The sequence below is a fragment of the Populus alba genome, chromosome 18 (genome assembly GCF_005239225.2).
Source record: "Populus alba chromosome 18, ASM523922v2, whole genome shotgun sequence".
Taxonomy (NCBI): Eukaryota; Viridiplantae; Streptophyta; class Magnoliopsida; order Malpighiales; family Salicaceae; genus Populus; species Populus alba.
The window spans coordinates 14,336,924-14,354,606 of NC_133301.1; the positions used below are offsets into that span (position 1 = coordinate 14,336,924).

Sequence of the window (17,683 nt, forward strand, 5' to 3'; positions counted from 1 at the left end):
AGAAAAGATAATACACACACATGTACCAAACCATATCAAGTAAGGAAACAAGTTTTATAAATCAAGGAACACAGTATAAATTAAAGACAACATAAAAGTATGGACAAAGAAAAAGAATTTCGATAATTTTATTACATAAAACAAGAATTACAAGGAATAGGAAATAAATAGCCTCACAATACCACTCAAGGAAATTAATCATTCTCATATTAGCATCACACCAAACAAAGATTACAATTTTATAAACATAAACTGATATGTCAATATGAAATCTGCAACTTCAGCAATAGGTTGAACATGAGGGACATTTGTTGGGAATAGATTATATCGAAGGTAAAGGACCATGATATGTTGTAAGGTCAGCTACATGGATTTAATTGGAACTCCGGTGGTAGATCAATTAAATAGGTGTTAATATCAATTTGTTTAAGAACCTTGAATAGACCATCCTTCTTGTAAAACGTTTGTCGTAAGTGCTAGACATAAACCTTTATGGATACAACCGAATTAATGCAAGATCTCTCCTTCCTTAAATTGCATATCTCGTTAGTGCAAATTAGCGTGAGCAGCATATTCAGAAGTTTGTTCTATCATTTTACTATTTATACTATCATGCAAAGAGGTCATGAATGTTACAAAATCTACCCCTGATTAACTGATTTTTTGGGGTAATGGTAAAGGGATAACGTTGGTTGATGCTTGTTAGAGAATAATATAAATAATATCCTAAGAACTTACCTAACATCTTAAACTATTAGGTTGAGATGGTTTTTTGACATGATATCAGAGTCTTAATGATCAATTAGCGATCACGAGTTCAAATATCACCATCCCTATTTATTTGATAAAAAATAAGCACAAAATAATATGAGCATGTGCAAATTTCGAGCCCAAATGGCTTTCACTTGAGGGGGTGTGTTAAAGAATAATATAAATTATATCCTGAGACCTTACTGAACAGCTTAAACTATTGGGTTGAGATGATTCTTTGTCAGTGCTCTAAGATGTAAACCATAAACTAATTCAAAAGGTACGTGCATCTCATGGTTTTATTGACAAAGTTGTTGTATGCAAACTCTGCATGAGGTAGAATTAAATCAACTCCATGTTTATTGGTGAGGCATCTAAATAGGTTGTTGCCTAGACTTCTATTGATAATTATGTCTAGCCATCAATTTGAGGGTGAAAGGCACTAGAAAAAAAGAGTTTTGTTCCTAGTTTAGCTTATAAAATCTTCCAAAAATAACTGACAAACTTGAGATGTATGTAAAAAACTATAGAAAGAGGTCAGACATGTAATCTAATGTTTTTTTTTTTTAAATAAGAAAGCTACATGAGAGGCATCACATGTCATTTTGCAGGGTGTAAAATGAATCATTTTTGAAAACCTATCTTTAACAATTTAGTTTAATTATCAAGAGCTGATCATGAAAATAAAGTAGCTAATGCATTCAATGAAAGACTTTATGCAATGACAATTCTTTCAACCAAATTATCAGATTATGCTTTCATTTTTATCAAAGACTACTATCAAACTTATCTAGATTTCAAGAAAATATGGCAATTAATGTCAAACAATATCAAGGAATAAAACAAGTTTTGTACACCAAGGAACACATTATAAATGGCAGCAGAAATGTATTAACAAAGGAAAAGAATCCTAACTTTATTGCAGAAAACAAGAATTACAAGGAATAGAAAACATGTAGTCTCACACCACTCAAATGAATCACTCCCATATTAGCATCACACTAAACTAGAATTACAATTTCAGAAACACAAAGCGCCTATTATATACAATCCTATTCTGCCATATATATAATCTCATAAATGGTAGTTTTTTTTAAAGATAAACAGCACATTAGATAAGAACAATGATAGTTAATTAACTCTTATTGCCATATGTAACTACAAGATAAACTTCAACCTATAATATATCTTTGTTGTCAACATGTAATGTTGGAAAGGTGGCTTGCATTGAATGTTTCCATCCATCAGAACTTACTTAACTTAGTTGAACTAGAACCAATGACATTTGTCTACTGCAGGGTGTTTCTATTGCCTGGTAACATTGAAATTGCAATAGTATAAGAAAGATAACATGAGCTTTAGATGTATGAGAGTGTGAGGAGTTTAGCAAAAGTTGTTTTATGTGTGGAGTCTTATGTCATTGTTATATTCATTTACCTGGTGACTCAAGGTATTTATATACCTCAATCATATTATATGAGCATTCCTAGTGAAGAGTACAAAAATTCTTGTGTGGCTATATGAGCCGCAACATGATTCTTCTCTCTATGGTCATTATCAAAACACACAGAATGAAGCTTATTCCATGGATTGAAAATTTTATTGAATTCTGTTTGAAAGCCTCAATGCCATATAACATTTTTTTTTTCCTTTAATCCAAGTAATTACATTGTAAGATTTGATTCCACAACTCATTGATTTGTAGAAGCTTAGCAATAATCAATACTTAAAAGCAATAATCAATACTTAAAAGCATAACTTTCTAATTGACAAGACCTCGGCTAATGGAACAAGAAAAAATACAAAGAAATCTCCCTTTGTAATCTTTGAGAATACCACCGATTCATGAAGATCCTTGTTTGCTATTTGACGACGCATCAATATTCCACTTTAGAATACCTACAGCCGACGGTATTCAAGATGAATCATTTTTTTTTATTTGTACTGTTAGTCCACACAAGAAAACCATTTAAAGAACGAAGTAAGTACTCTGACCCACTTTTACACCATTACATTTCACTCAACTAGCAACTAGATAAAAAAAAAAAAGAATAATACAAATCATCTCAATATGTTTTTTGTATAAAAAAATCAAGTATTTATTACGAGCATTCGGAACTGATCAAAGTATACCGAAGAAGAATTAGAATATCCAGATTTAAATCCCCCCACCTCTATTATTTGTAAACCTCACTTAATTGAGTGGAAGAAACCACTAATCTCAGTGATTATAATAATAATCACTTGATACCATAGTTCGGTAATTTGCGTAGAACACGTTCAAGTTGCCATTAAAGGAACTTCCACTATATTCTTTATTCTTCAATTATACGTCCTTTCCCGAGAGTGTACATGAAAAATCATTGTCATCATAACGGACTCATTCGGGTATTAGTGTGTGTGCATAGATGCTTTTACAGTAACAAATAAGAGCACTAAACTATATTCACTGATTTCTCAGTTTACAATGTCAACTCACTCTGTCATGAGATTTGGAATCAAAACTCGACCACAAACGTCTTGACAGAGAGAGAGAAAAAGATGAATTAATAATCTTCTTATTTTCAAGGATTAGGTATTCTTAACCTTTTTAATGTATTAATATGAACCCCTTTTCAAATTTTCAACAAATCATCGGTACTGGTTAAAAAAGAAAGAAAAAGACATCTTCCATCACCAGAGCCACCATCTCAATTATAGAAAAAATTATATCACACAAGTATCCATCATCCTGTTGATTTTGCTACTAGCCAATGGGAGAATTTTATCAAGATCCCAACAATGTTTAATTATCTCTTTTTTATATATAATTTTATGATTTATTGTTATTACTTTATATTAGTCGATTCCCTAGGACTATCATCTTTACAGCCCATGTCACTTAATTTCTGATGTTTGGCTTGTAGTTTCATGGTGTAAATGAAAATTGAAAAAGGTTGTAGATCGACTAAGATTATCATTTCTGCATTGGCTGACCCCGCAATGAAGGATGATGAAGATGACACTTCAAATTCTTGGGGCACAGGGTTCTGGCTTCCCCACTCGGCGCACCCACCTGGTGGCTGGTTGGCACCTTTACAATGGTGGAGTTTCCACTTCTCGATGCGGGTGTTTGACAACATGATATAAGATTTTTTTTTTTTTTTGTTGAAAAAGTACTAAAATAATATTTTTTATTATTTAAAATTTATTTTTTAATATTACATTTTTCAAAAATATTTAAAAATAATTTTATTTGATTTTATCTATAAGAGCCCCGGACCAAAAATTCTCATCTTTAATTAACTTTTAAGACCAATACAATAATTGTACTGTTATGAAAAAAATAAAAAAAATTGTTACACCAAGCAAATAAATAATATCAAATGAACCTTGTGTAAAGATAACTTTACTCTTCAAGGCAAGCTCATCTGATTTTTAAGCCAAGAGCCAAAAGAAAATAATTCTACAGGGCATATCCACTGTAGTTTTGCCACAAGGTATAGATTCTCTTAATTAACTACTACGTTACCTAGTTGCTTATCAAGTCTCCATGATTTTTTAAAATATAGTTTTTTTCTGAGAAAATATTATGTATGATCCACAGTCAAGTGGTTGTAGAATCATAGATATGGATTTATGGTGAGCCGGGCTCTCGAATTCCTTCTTCAACTAGTCAAATTATTCAATACATTCCAGCGAATTATGTGCGTGGTGCCATGCTGCCAAGTGCAATCACCCCTTCCATATATATGCTTCACGTGTGTGTTTGGGACTCACATGTGAAGCACGTGGATGTGTAATAGCTTCAGCCTTCAAACATGCAAGCCACCATAGCATAGATTGTCCATCTGCCTTCATTCTTAAACTCTAAGCTTTCTGTATTAATGTCTGACGTAAGTAAATACTGCTTACTGTCTCATATAGACATTGTCAGATCGAACTAAAACAAATTAGGGAGATGAGAGACGAAACAGAAGACAAAGATATATAGAGTTGTAAAACAAAGTGAATATCACAACATTCTATTTCTTTACTGATGATTGATGAGAGATGGGGCGAAAGAAAATGAAAAGAAAATTATTTTATTTTTTATATATATTATCCACAAACTTGCAATATTTTTTATGTTGATGTTTTCTTTTTCTTTTTCTTTTTTAAGTTTGACTCACTTTTTTCTGGTTTTCTTTTAATGGGATATAAATATTTAAATTGTTAATTTAATCAATGACTTGAGATTTAAATTTTTATCAACTAATTCTTTTAACATTAAAACTAAAATTTGTGCGGCCACCGCAATGCGCGTGTTCAACATTTCTAGTGAAAAAAAACTGGAAAAGGAAGATCGTCGACAATATTAAGTAGGTAGATCGTCGACAATATTAAGTTTATCCTGTATTCTAATGTCTGCCGACCCCATAGTCGAGGATGATGAAGACTGACACTTTAAATTTATGGCACAGAATTTTGGCTTCCCCACTTGGCGCACCGGCCACCTGGTAGTGGTGGCTGCTGGGGCTGCATTACACCATTAGAATGGTGGAGTTTCCACCTTTGCATTTTTTTTAATCTAGGACGGGGAATCGCCACGCATTAATTACCAAAAATGGTTGCTTGTCAAGTGATTGTGGAATCATATGGACTTATGCTGGGCCGGACTGCAAATTTCACTGTTTGTCGAATTATTCTCTGCATTTCAGCGTTAATCTGTTTGCTTTTATATTTTAAAAGTGATTTAAAAAAATTTAAAATTATTTTTTATTTTTTTATTAACTTCAAATTAATATAATTTTAGTGTTTTTAAATTATTTTAATGTGTTAATTTCAAAAATAATTTTTAAAAAATAAAAAAAAATACTGACATGTATTTTAACACGAAAAATTATTTAAAAAACAACCATAACCACTGACTAAAAGTTAACTTTAAGTTGCAATCATGACTGCAAATTCAGATTTTTCATAGGCTTCCCGTGTTGGGACTCTAACATGTGATGCACACCACGTCTTAATTGGATGTTTGCAATCGTATATGTGTGATTACAACATAGTTATTAAATCTGATTTGATTGAAGATAAAATTTGAATTATAAAGTAGATAAGCTAATCTATTTTTTTTAAAACAATGTAATTATCATAAGGGAAGATAATTCATTGCTAAAAAAGTTGATATATTTAAATTATGATTTTTTTCTCTTCTCACTTTCTCTCTCTTATTTATATTTTTCATATTTTTTATAATTCTTGCTTTTATATTTTCTAATTTTCATATTTCAAATCTAATAATGAAATCAAGTTAATTAAAGTCAATGATACATATTCAATTGTAAGTATAGAGATTGAAAGATGAAACAATTAAAGAAATATTTGTGAGGAAAAAACTCACGAAAAAAATTAACTTGATTTCATTTGTCTGTCCTCTTTATTTTTTTTGAAGGAACAGGAGTTAATGAAGTAATACCTCGCATATTCTCTGAGAAATAATGTTCTGCCCTTTTAGCTAGCTTGGGTTCTAACACGCCCTGCAGATAAAGAGCATCACAGCTTAGAAATAAATCAATCTACAAACTGTTAAATCACCTTAAGCATGAGCAAAATGTAGACAAAACATTAAAATAGAGCCACTTAATCTCAGTAGTGAAAAGAATCATACTTGAGAAGCACTCTAGCAGCCTCTTAACACCGCTATACCACACGAAGATTATATCCAGGGCTGGTGGTCGAGGGATTCTTCGAGCCTGAGATCGCCAATATATAATAAGCTCGTGTTCTTTAGCGATCTACCAATCAAAAAGACTCAAGCTCCCTGCTGTGTGGATGCTTTTTTAAATCAGTGGCAAATTCTAGTGTTTGAAAAATTTCAATGTAAGGCTTAGTTTATGCTTTTTTGTTGTGCTAGCTGGAATATATGGTTTATGAAGAATAAGGTAATTTTTAATTATAAAAATATGATATTCGAAGATAATTTCTTCTTAATTTTTAATCGCTTATCGAAGTGGTTAAGTCTGTAGATAAATTCTTCATTGCTACTTACACTACTTTAATTATGGACCTAAAGATATTATAGATTGATCTAATATCTAATCAAGGCTTTAAGTATAGCGTATCAGCTCTTTCAATTATAATGTTCTTTTTTGGTTATCTATTTGTTGGCTCTCTTTTTTTAATGTTTGCTTTTTGTTTTTGTGATTCTTTTTTATTTTTTGTTATGCTTTTCAATTATGTATCTGTTGGCTTTTCTTTCATGTATTTTTGTTTTTGCTACCTTCCAGTTAGCGTTTTAATATATCAATTTCTTTCAAAAAAAAAAAAAAAGAGACTCCAGCTCAGTTTTGTCTGAATTTTCGTTGAAGAAGAAGAAGAAGCAGTTAACAATCTTCGAGCATTAAGTACAGGACAAATTCGACGAGGAGAGACCACAACTCTCTCTTCTTCAGGACCTCCCCCAGCCATTGTAGGCTTACTATCCTTTATTTCATTAAGCTGAGAAACAAAAACCAAATGAAAGCTCATCGCAGTGAGAGAAAAGCCTGCATCTTTTAGTCAAGAAATGCCCCGCCATAAACTCAAATCAAGAACACAGTAACAAAATGTAAATCCCATAAAAACTTTCTATTGGATCGAGCAGAATTATCAATAAAAAAACAGCAACTTTGGACAAATTTAAGCAACCCCGTCAAAAGATAACACACAATGTGACAAAAAACGAAAGCTAGAATTTTACCTCAAACCACTCATTGTCTTCAAGTTTTTTCTGGTTAAGATAATTTGTCAGTCAGAGGTTACTGGGTTTGGCTTCTTGGCCTCTGACTCGGAGAGATTATTTCTTTTCTTGGACCAAAGTCTGGTCGAGAGAGATTGCCTGATCACTTGTGGACAAAACGACAAAGTAACTGATTGTTGCTATTTGAGCGGTCACATCATGTACATGGGTTATTATCTTCCTGTTTTTTGAAGAAAACTAGAGAAGTAGAATTTAAGGATGAAAAAGATTATTATTTTTTTTATTGATAGATAAGATGAAAAGGAATTTAAATCGGTGACAAAACTTTCTTAGGTACAACTTTGATTTGACTAAATTTTAATCATTTGTTTAAAAAAACTATTCATAGCTAAGTTTAAAAACTAACATGTAATAAGTTTTTTTTTTTATTTTGAGACAATTTTTTTTAATCAAAATTTAATGTTATTTTTAAATAGAATACTCAAGCTAATTTAATATATTTAAGAACTTGACATCAATTTATATTCAAATTTAAAATAATAATATATAAAGTAAATTTATTTACCATCGAAATAACATCTCAAGTATTAAAAATTATTTGGATCAGTTTATACATATCTTAATTAATTTCTCGAGACCCTAAAGTTAATGATTAGATAAGTTTCCAGTAGTCTAAAAGTTTGCGGCACTCAAACTAATAATTTTTAAAGAATAAATTTAGAGTTTGGTTAATTGAGTTATCTATATGATTAAAATATTAAAAAATTTACTGTTGAGTTGTAGTCCCCCACAATCTTTTTAATCATAAGATGCAGTATTTTTTTTTTTTTGGCTTAACTAGAGAAACAGATGTAAATTTATTACTGGAGAATACAAACTTGATTAAAAGAATATAATATTGACAAAGTTAAAGTTTCACTATCTTAGATAAAATTGTACTTCTAAAGTAGGCACTTTGAAACAAATTTATTAAATTTGTCCTTTTTTTTTTGTAACTTAGCCTAAAGTTTGGGTTATGGACGGAATATGGTACTAGTTGTTTTTTAAAGTGTATTTTATTTAAAAATATATTATAATAATATTTTTTATTTTTAATATCAACACATCAAAATAATCTAATAACATAAAAAATAATTTAAAGTAAAAAAAAAGTTTAATTTTTTTAAATGCTTTTCAAATATAAAAACAAACTGGATTTGAGTGAGTTAATTATAGAGCTAATCCGAGTAAATCAAAAACTTTTATTCTAATTTTAAAAAAAATAAAATAGTATTATTTTAAAAACAAACTAAATTATAAGTGTCAGTGACATCAAAACAATAATTATAAAATGGGGTATATCTTAAGAATCGCATTTTGTAAGATTGATAGACAACCACATTTGATCTTTTGTCCTTTTTGTTTTTGCTTTACATTAAAGCTAACAATGACATTATGAGTTTGTTGCCCATGACATGAAATCATTTAAAGGACACTAAAAAAGTTTGTTAGATATGTTTTTTTATCTATGTTTGAGAATCCACTCTTCAAACAAAAGTTGGACATGATAATCTTTATGTATAAATTTATATGTTTTGAATCGTATTGATATATTGATTTTAAAAATAATTTTTTTAACATGAAAAAAACATTATTTTAATATATTTCGGTATAAAAAGAATTTTAAAAAATAACTACAACTACACTTCCAAACAAAAAATTTGTATTATAGTTCACATTTATCCAAAGTGAAATTACTCAGGAAAAATGTCTCTCTTCAACTTCTATTTTTAAGACATTTTCGGATGATTGTATACAACTACGAGGATGAACGTAATTAAGTCAAGAATACAAGGACTAAATTAATTATTTGAAGATTGTACACGATCTCCAATTCCAATGGATTTAATTTTAACCAGTTTCTTTAAGCCTTCGGTGGGCTTCATCCACCAATGGGCCTTTTCTTGACCCATGGGCTTTTATATAATTATGTTTATGATTAATTTATTTTAATATCAAACCACCTCAGTTGCCGAACAAGATAAATAACAAAAAAAAAAAAAAAAAGCTAAAACTGAAGGTATTTCTATTGAATACACACAATTTATTATTCACTACAATAATATAATTATATTTTTATCATTTCCCAAAAACAAAATCAATAAGATTAATGTTGGGGTGTTCTAGTCTTTTTAAACAACCTATTAGCCATTAAAAAATTAATCAGGGTACATAAGTTAGATGTTTTAAAACTGGATAAGAAGGTTACTTTTGTTTTTATAATTTAAAAATACAGTAAAATGATACTTTTTCCCTTAGAACCATTTTTTTCAGTTTGTTTCTACTTACTAAAATGATCTAATTACTCTACAAGTCAGCTTTTTTAAAACAAGCTAAAAGGGATATTTTTGTTTTTATATTTTAAAAATACAATAAAAATGACACTTTTACTCTTATAATAAAAAAAATCAAAACATGTTTCTAGGGGTTTTTTATCTTTTTCACTTCTTTTTTTTGTTATTATAATTTTATAGAGAGCAATTTGATCTTTTTATATAAATTAATTATTAATTAAATTGAAAAAATATTGACACATGTCAATTACACGCTAGCATGTGAGCGGTGCTTATTACACCTCCTGATGACTAAAGATTTCCTTTTTTTGTCATTGAAAGTATTGGTGTACCCTTTTTTATTAGTGCGATGAGTGTTAGAGACAGTAGGGTAGTTTGTCACTAATAAAAAAAAAAAAAATTCCTTCTCTTCCTCCTTACAAATCACAAGTTGGTTAATTTGTTGAAAATTAAACAACATCTTCTTTTGGTCTTAGAAAAAGATTTTTTCTCGGGTTATCATAGTTATCATAGTCACTTCTTTGTTTTTAATTTTTTATATGTTTATTGTTGTATATTTTTTTATAATCTTATTAAAATAAAACATGTTTATTTGACTGGTCAGTTAATTATTAATATTTTTTTTAAAAAAAAAGAAATATGTTTTCCAAACTTAAACATTGTTTTTTTCACGAGGAAAATAACTCTGATAAGCAAATGGCATACCTCTATATAGTATTCCACTAAATACCAATAATACAGACACACATATATAAGGAATTAAACCTCAAAACTCCTATTTGGAGGATTGAATCGGCAAACTTGGTGGGTAGTATAATTAGGGTTAGATTTTTGGTTGAAATGTACAAATTATGAAACTTGGAATTCATGACGTGATTTAGATAAAATTATTAAGGATACAATATTTATTTTTTAAAATTTAATTAAATTTTTAGTGATTCAATTATCAATTCAAATTCTTAAAACAACCAAAATAAATTTTTATAATTTAAAAAAATTTAAATAGAAACCGGTTCGAACCGATCATTTTCGGTTCAGTAATTTTTTAATGTCAATATCCGAAAAAACCTATATTATTTTTTGGGTGCTCTTAGGATGATCTGAATGGTGTAGATAGTGGTTTTAATGGCCGGAAATAGAGGTTTGATGGTGTCTATGGCAAGACATTAATTAGAACCAAACGAGTGAGAGGACAACAGAGACATGGAGGCTGGGGTTAAAAAAATGGAAATAAGGTTATGCTATATTGTTAGAATAAATCAGCAAAATCTTTTCGAAATATAACGAGGCATAGTGATCCAAACACGGGTTTCAATTAATTTGGAGTGTTGATGGGTTAAGTACATCTGCCATAAGGGTTATTAATCTCAAGTTCTTGCAGGGGATATGGCCCTTGAAGACTCTGCTTTAGATGTATGAAAGTAGTAAAGAAATAAAAGAATTGGTAGCTAGGCATAGCAATGGCAATACCATGTGTTGAAGATGGCTGATGAAGATTCAAAATACTGACTGAAGAACGAAGAATTGTTTGTGACTGTGGACTCGTGAGTGTTATTTGTGAATTGTGAAAGGTTGTGTTGCTGTGAGGAAGGAGGTGGGCGGCTGCTAGGGCTAGTAATTAGGTTAGAAAGTTTCATCTTTTTATTTATAGAAGTTTTTTTTTAATATAAATCGGTTTAGTTCGATCTTATAAAATCAAATTAAACTGGTAATTTTTTAAAATATTATAATTAAATTTTTTTTACAGTTCAGTTTTTTTTTTTTTTATCATATCTTTTTAATTTTTCCAGTATATTTAAATTGTTTGCTCAATTGATTACGTGACAACTTGGGCGATTTTTCAGCAAGTTTAATTTTTTGTTTTTGAAAGAAAAAGAAGGGCAAATTAGTCCCAAAAAATAAAGCCAACCTCTCTTCAAATTATAGTAATTAGCATCTCTCCAACTCTCCGAGTCTCTCTCCAACTTGACACTAATCACTCTCACCTTCTCCATAACACCAACCCTCTCCCCCTTTCTCTCATCGATGAAGGTAAACAAGATCTGTCAGATTGTGAGGTTCAAGTTATTCGTGCACCGTTGGAAGCTAAGGAGTCTTGGAAACAAGAAAAGCAGCCACCAAGAATCAGGTTCATTGACCAAGAAAACACCACCAGCTGGGTATCTTGCAGTCTATGTCGGGATGCAAGAAAAGAGGTTCCTGATACCTACAAGGTTTCTAAACCTGCCAGTTTTTGTTGGGTTGTTAAAGAAAACAGAAGAGGAGTTTGGGTTTCAATGTAACGGAGGGCTTGTCTTGCTTTGTGAAGTCGAGTTTTTTGAAGAGGTTTTGAGTTTGTTAGAGAAAGATGAGCCCAGATTTGGTAGTTTTGCTCTGGAGGATTTTTTCAAGATTGTTTCTTGTGAAGTGGGTTTTGATTCTTGCAAGGAAACAACATCAAGTACTAGTCATGTTTTTACTCCATTGCTGGAGAAGGCTAGGGTTTAACTTCAACATTGTGGGTGCTCTTTTTTTCTGTTTGGAGTTTTTTTCTTCAAGTTTTTGGGTACTTGTATATATTTTTTCTTTTTCTCAGATGGAGAATTTTTTGGGCTCAAACCATCCTTGAGCCCATCATTCAATGGAGTTTGATGGGTTTCAATGAGATGTAGTTGAAGCTCTTTCCTTCCTCATTAATATTTGGGGTTTTTCTAGCTATTAGGCTAGGCATCAATTTGTTTTCGATGATGCCAATTCTGCTGATCTCTTAGGATTTTGGGAGCATTAATGTGTCAAGAGTGCTGTTCTTCTAATGATGATGATGATGATGATGATGATAAAATTTTAGATTAATAAACTCGAATTTTCTTGTGATTATTTTTCTTTTTTTTTCCCTTCTCCATTTAATTTGCTGTTGTTTTACCTTCTTCCATGTCTATTATTTTTCAAGTTACAGATTCAAAACCTGATTGCTCTAAGCTTGGTGAGTCTTTAACCACTAATCCAATCCAATTTGCAAAGATTTTTAGAGAATTTTCTTATGCAATTTCAAGCGCAGTTTCTAGCCAATTCCTGAAGTTGGCTCTATCCTTGGTTGTTGGCTCATCTCAAAATTGCTGATGAAGATAGCAGTCAGAGTCACGTGGTAGCAGAGGTTCAGGAGACTCCAAAAAGTTTTGAGAATCAACAAGTAAATTGATTAGAAAACAACAATCTTTCGAAGCTTAAAATAATGGGAAATTGTTTCGTTCTCTGCTCTAGTCAATCACAGGCTTTGATTCTTCCATGAATATATTAAAGAAGACCAAGCTGCCTTTTCTTATTGTGTTTTTTTCCCTTCCAGTGCTTATGATAGAAGGTCATGAAAGCTATTTTTAAAAAAATTGCTTTCAAATACAGCCCCAACATATTAGATGAAAGCAAAGCTATTAAAAATAGTGTTCGGAACACTATGTAAACCGTGTTTTTTTTAATTTTTTTTAAATTTTTTTTTTTTATTTAAAATTAATATTTTTTATTGTTTTTAAATCATTTTCGAATACTAATATCAAAAATAATTTTTTTAAAAAATAATATTATTATTTTAATATATTTTTCAAATAAAAATTATTTTAAAAAGTAACCACTACAATACTTTCAAATACCCTCTAAACTCACCTTGAAGAAGCGGCCCAATAATTTTATTGACTTAGAGTTTGACTCAAGCTCAGTTTTTATTTTAAATTAATTTCAAAATTAATCTTGTAAAACTTGATTAAATTATGCTGGACTTGATCCCATCAATTCTAATATTATTTTTAATTATTATCCAAAATAATATAATTTTAAGATTGATATAATGAATCTATTATTCAGATTTGAAATCGAGTTGATTAGAGCTATATTAAAATTTACAACTATGGTGAGTGGAACTCGATTAAAACTGGTTAATCTTAATAATAATGTAATGAATAAGATTATGAATTTGGAAAAATATACAGTGGGCCCCCCAACATGAGAAAATGTGGTCGTGACTCGTGAGTCATGAGATGCCCACTGTTTCTGGCTGTGATGGTTTTCTGATGCAAGAGAATCTTCTTTAAAGTAACAGGTACAATTGTACAAACCTTACACTTGGCTGTCCTTCCTTGTCATGCTTTCAATTATTATTATTTTTTAACCTATCATCTTGTCATGAACAAATAAATATATGCATGTTGCTTTTTATTTTTTTCCCTTTCTGTGCTGTTTGTTTCTCACGTTGGACCTACATTTTATTATAATGTCTACTTTATTTGGTCGTCTAAAATTGCTGACACATACGTACACTAATTGCATGCTTCTCACCGTGTTCATTCTGGTCAAATGGCGTTAGAATTTGCTTATTATATTCTCAGTAATGCCGTACATGTTTTTTATTTTTTTATTTTCAAAGATGTTTTGTAATTAAAATTTATAAAAATAATCTTTTTATATCAGTATATTAAAAACTATTAAAAATTTAATATTTTTTAAAATAAAAAACAGATTAAAAAATAGATCAAACCACAAAATCAAACACTTTTCTTTGAAAAAAATTGTTGTTTTTGAATCGAGCAAAGCAAATATTATGTAGAGCCATTGCTATCAAGGACGATAAAGGTGGTTACAGGTTTCGGCAAAGATAATGAAATAATTCATTTTCTATGCTAGGTTCAAATTTAAAAAAATTATAAATTATAAAAAAATATTTTAAAAAAATTATTTGTTATGGATACATCAATTTAGCTTTCAATAGTTTGTCCAAATAACACAAGAATCCAGTCCAATGCATCAAGGTCGCCTAAAAAATATATTCTAACCATCAAACATTAAAGTCAAATTTAAAATAATTTACAAGCAAATTTTTTATATCAGGTTTCTTGAAACACATTTATGCATTGAAAATTATAAATTAATTTTTTTTTTTTTGGAGTTTCAGAGATTTTGTTAGGCAAATTTAGAGTTTGTTCAAGTTTATGTGAAGATTACCTAAATATTATATTTTCTTTTCAGCTTTGAATATTTATTTCAAAACTAGGTTGTTGCAAATCACAAGTCGTTCAATTATCTGGTTTTTAGTAGCAATCCACACAAATTATCAATGAAAAATCTCATAAACACTTTAAAAAAAAAAAAAGATTGTTATACCTTAGAATATTGATTTTTGTTTTTACTTTAGATGTACTGTTCTCATCGTTTTCACATCACATAAAATAAGAGACATATAATTCTATTTTATAGGGAAATCCAAAAATTCTATAAAATATCAAAAATATTAATCTACCTCTTAAATAATATCACATATATTATATTAGGTTATGTTTATAAATTTATTCAATCAAGTTCCTACTTGATTTTTTCAACGTCTAAAATTGTAATTCAATATATAAATTAAACTCTAGTTCTTAATTTCTAAAATTTATTTACAATCAAATCATGCTTGATTAATTATCCCATTTTAATTTTTGACTAATGGCTTTTATGTATGTAACCCATTAGATCCCCTAATAAGTTTGCTCAAGTATAAATCATAATCTTAAATAAAATAGGATTAAATAAATTAATTTATTATCAATTTAACCATTGATTAATTTATATTTGAAGATTAACTACAATATCTAGTAACATGTCATTATCCTAAAATACTAGGAAAGTAATAAGTTATTTGACTTGATCTTCTAGTGATCAATTTTTTAATGTAATTATTATTCATTTATCAATAATGTTCTGATTTAGATATTATGACATGGAATATATTTATTTTGTCAAATCATGGTTGTTATCAACACCATATTCATTAATTCTTTGAATGAGATTTAAAATTATTTTCAAATCTTATTCCACCGCACATGATAATTTGTAATCAATACTATTTGATGAGAACATATAAAATATTTTTTTCTAATTCACCAAGGGTAATAAATCTTCTATTGATTATTTAAATATTTTTATATAGTTCATGTTATACTTAATATTTACTTACTTGTTATCCTTAATTAGAATAACATCTAGCAGGATCAAAACACTATATTTCTTTATTATAGATATTTTAAAAATTCAATTTCATTTAATAAAAACAAATTTAAAAATTGATACCAGGTCAAAATAAAATAGAATAAAACACTATAAATATTTATAGAAAATATAGTTTAATATTTTCATGGGTATGAGATGTATTAACATTTATATTAAAATACATATAATTATAACGACTACTATAACGCACAAATAAAGTTATGACAATATAATCAAAACACTAAATAATTGATTATACACAAATAACTAAATTGTATAGTTTATGCGTTAAATATCCTTAGTTTTTTTGCTAACTTCATGAACTCATTCAACATTCCATGGCCAAAATAATGGTCAGAATTTTATGAAATATATATATATATATATTTGAAATAATGCCTGTTGTCGGTGTTTGGCAATGGAAATTGACTAGAATAGCGATGTCAAGACAGTCTAGAAGAGAACGATGGGGTTGAAAATTGTTTTCTATCTATTTCAATAAAGTACTAGACAAATAATCTTAGAAAATAACATGTAGTAATCGCAAATTATATTAAAAATAATAATTCAACATTGACTTGAACCTCCTTTGTCAACTTCAATGAGATTTTTAATGTTTTGGTTGAATTTAATTGATTTAAATTATAAGAAAGATAGAAAGAAAGGAGCTTTGGCTTTAATGTTATTGGTAAACGTTTATTAGAAAATTAAAAAAACGACTTCATTTATTAGAAATAAAAATAAATTTTTTATTTGAAAAAAACAAAACTCATCAAGATATGATTATAATTGTTTCTCATAAAAAATCAACACCATAATTTATAATACTTATCTTGATATTTTATATTTGTGATGATTTAATTGTAGATATTGATTTTATTTCATTCAAAATAAAAATTATCAGGCAAAAGTTATATTGTTAACTAAAAAAAATATTATATTAGATTTATATTAACAAAAAAAATTATGATACAAACTAAATATAAAAATAAAAAAACTTTACCTTTAAAAAAAAAAAAAAGATTAGGCTTGATTGACACGGCCTAATGGCCAATATTTAAATGTCAACCCAACAAAATATGGCCCATAAGACTATAAGAGTTAGAATTAATTCCAACCCATACTCATTTAATTCACCTGTCCAACAAATTAATCCCAATTCCCAGGCATATTAAAGGTTTCTCTCTCTCTCTCTCTCTCTCTCTCTTCTCTATATATATATATATATATATATATGATAATAATAATAACAAGCATATTAAATTATTAAATCAGCATTCAAAACTGGAATTGTTCACCACAAAAATGAAAAAACTTTCCTCACTTAACAAAAATTTAGATTGAGATTAGTTTAATAATTAAATAATAAAGAGAAGATTTAAAATCTCAAGTTCGAATTATATATCTATATTAGATTAACTTTAAGAAAGAAAAAAAATTCTAAATTTTGATTTTTAAACAAGAGAGATTTTATAAATACATATGAATATAAAAGATATAATATTTTTATTAAATATGAAGATATAATTAGGCTATATAATCATGTTATCGATTTCCATATCGACTTATAAGGAGTTTAGTGTAATTTATTTGTTTGCAATTCATTTTACATATATCTTTCTACCCTAATGAATTTAAGGGAAAAAAAAAATCTCTAGCATCACATTACAACATTCAAATAGAATTTTTCCTGAGCATATGTAGGCTGTGATATTACAATATATGTTTTTAAGAGTTATAATATTTTTTATATACCCAGCTTCAAATCTTTTAGAAATGTCAAGCATGTAATTCATAGATAAAATCAATTTATTTATAAGAAAAGAAATATAACTTTTATATATATATATAGCCGAATAAAAAAATTTAGAATGATTAATTTTTAAATAGAATTGATACATGATTC

The 17,683-nt window shown here is 28.6% G+C and overlaps 1 protein-coding gene and 1 long non-coding RNA gene across 4 annotated transcripts; one reads left to right on the forward strand and one right to left on the reverse strand.

Annotated features, from left to right (window-relative positions):
* Positions 1-4,102: 4,102 nt before the first annotated feature.
* Positions 4,103-7,641, reverse strand: LOC118052137 (uncharacterized). Of its 3 annotated transcripts, none has more exons than XR_004688134.2 (4): positions 7,451-7,641; positions 6,380-6,464; positions 6,188-6,248; positions 4,103-4,620 (listed from the first exon to the last, which is right to left on the reverse strand). It is a non-coding gene; the product is annotated as an uncharacterized lncRNA (long non-coding RNA). The 3 variants fall into 3 exon arrangements; XR_004688132.2 differs by having other exon boundaries at positions 4,103-4,643; positions 7,451-7,638; XR_004688133.2 differs by having other exon boundaries at positions 4,103-4,608; positions 7,451-7,635.
* Positions 7,642-11,808: 4,167 nt separating this feature from the next.
* LOC118052042 (auxin-responsive protein SAUR24) lies at positions 11,809-12,270 on the forward strand. The gene has a single exon (XM_035062854.1). It carries the CDS (start codon positions 11,809-11,811, stop codon positions 12,268-12,270), a length of 462 nt encoding a protein of 153 aa, XP_034918745.1.
* Positions 12,271-17,683: the final 5,413 nt, after the last annotated feature.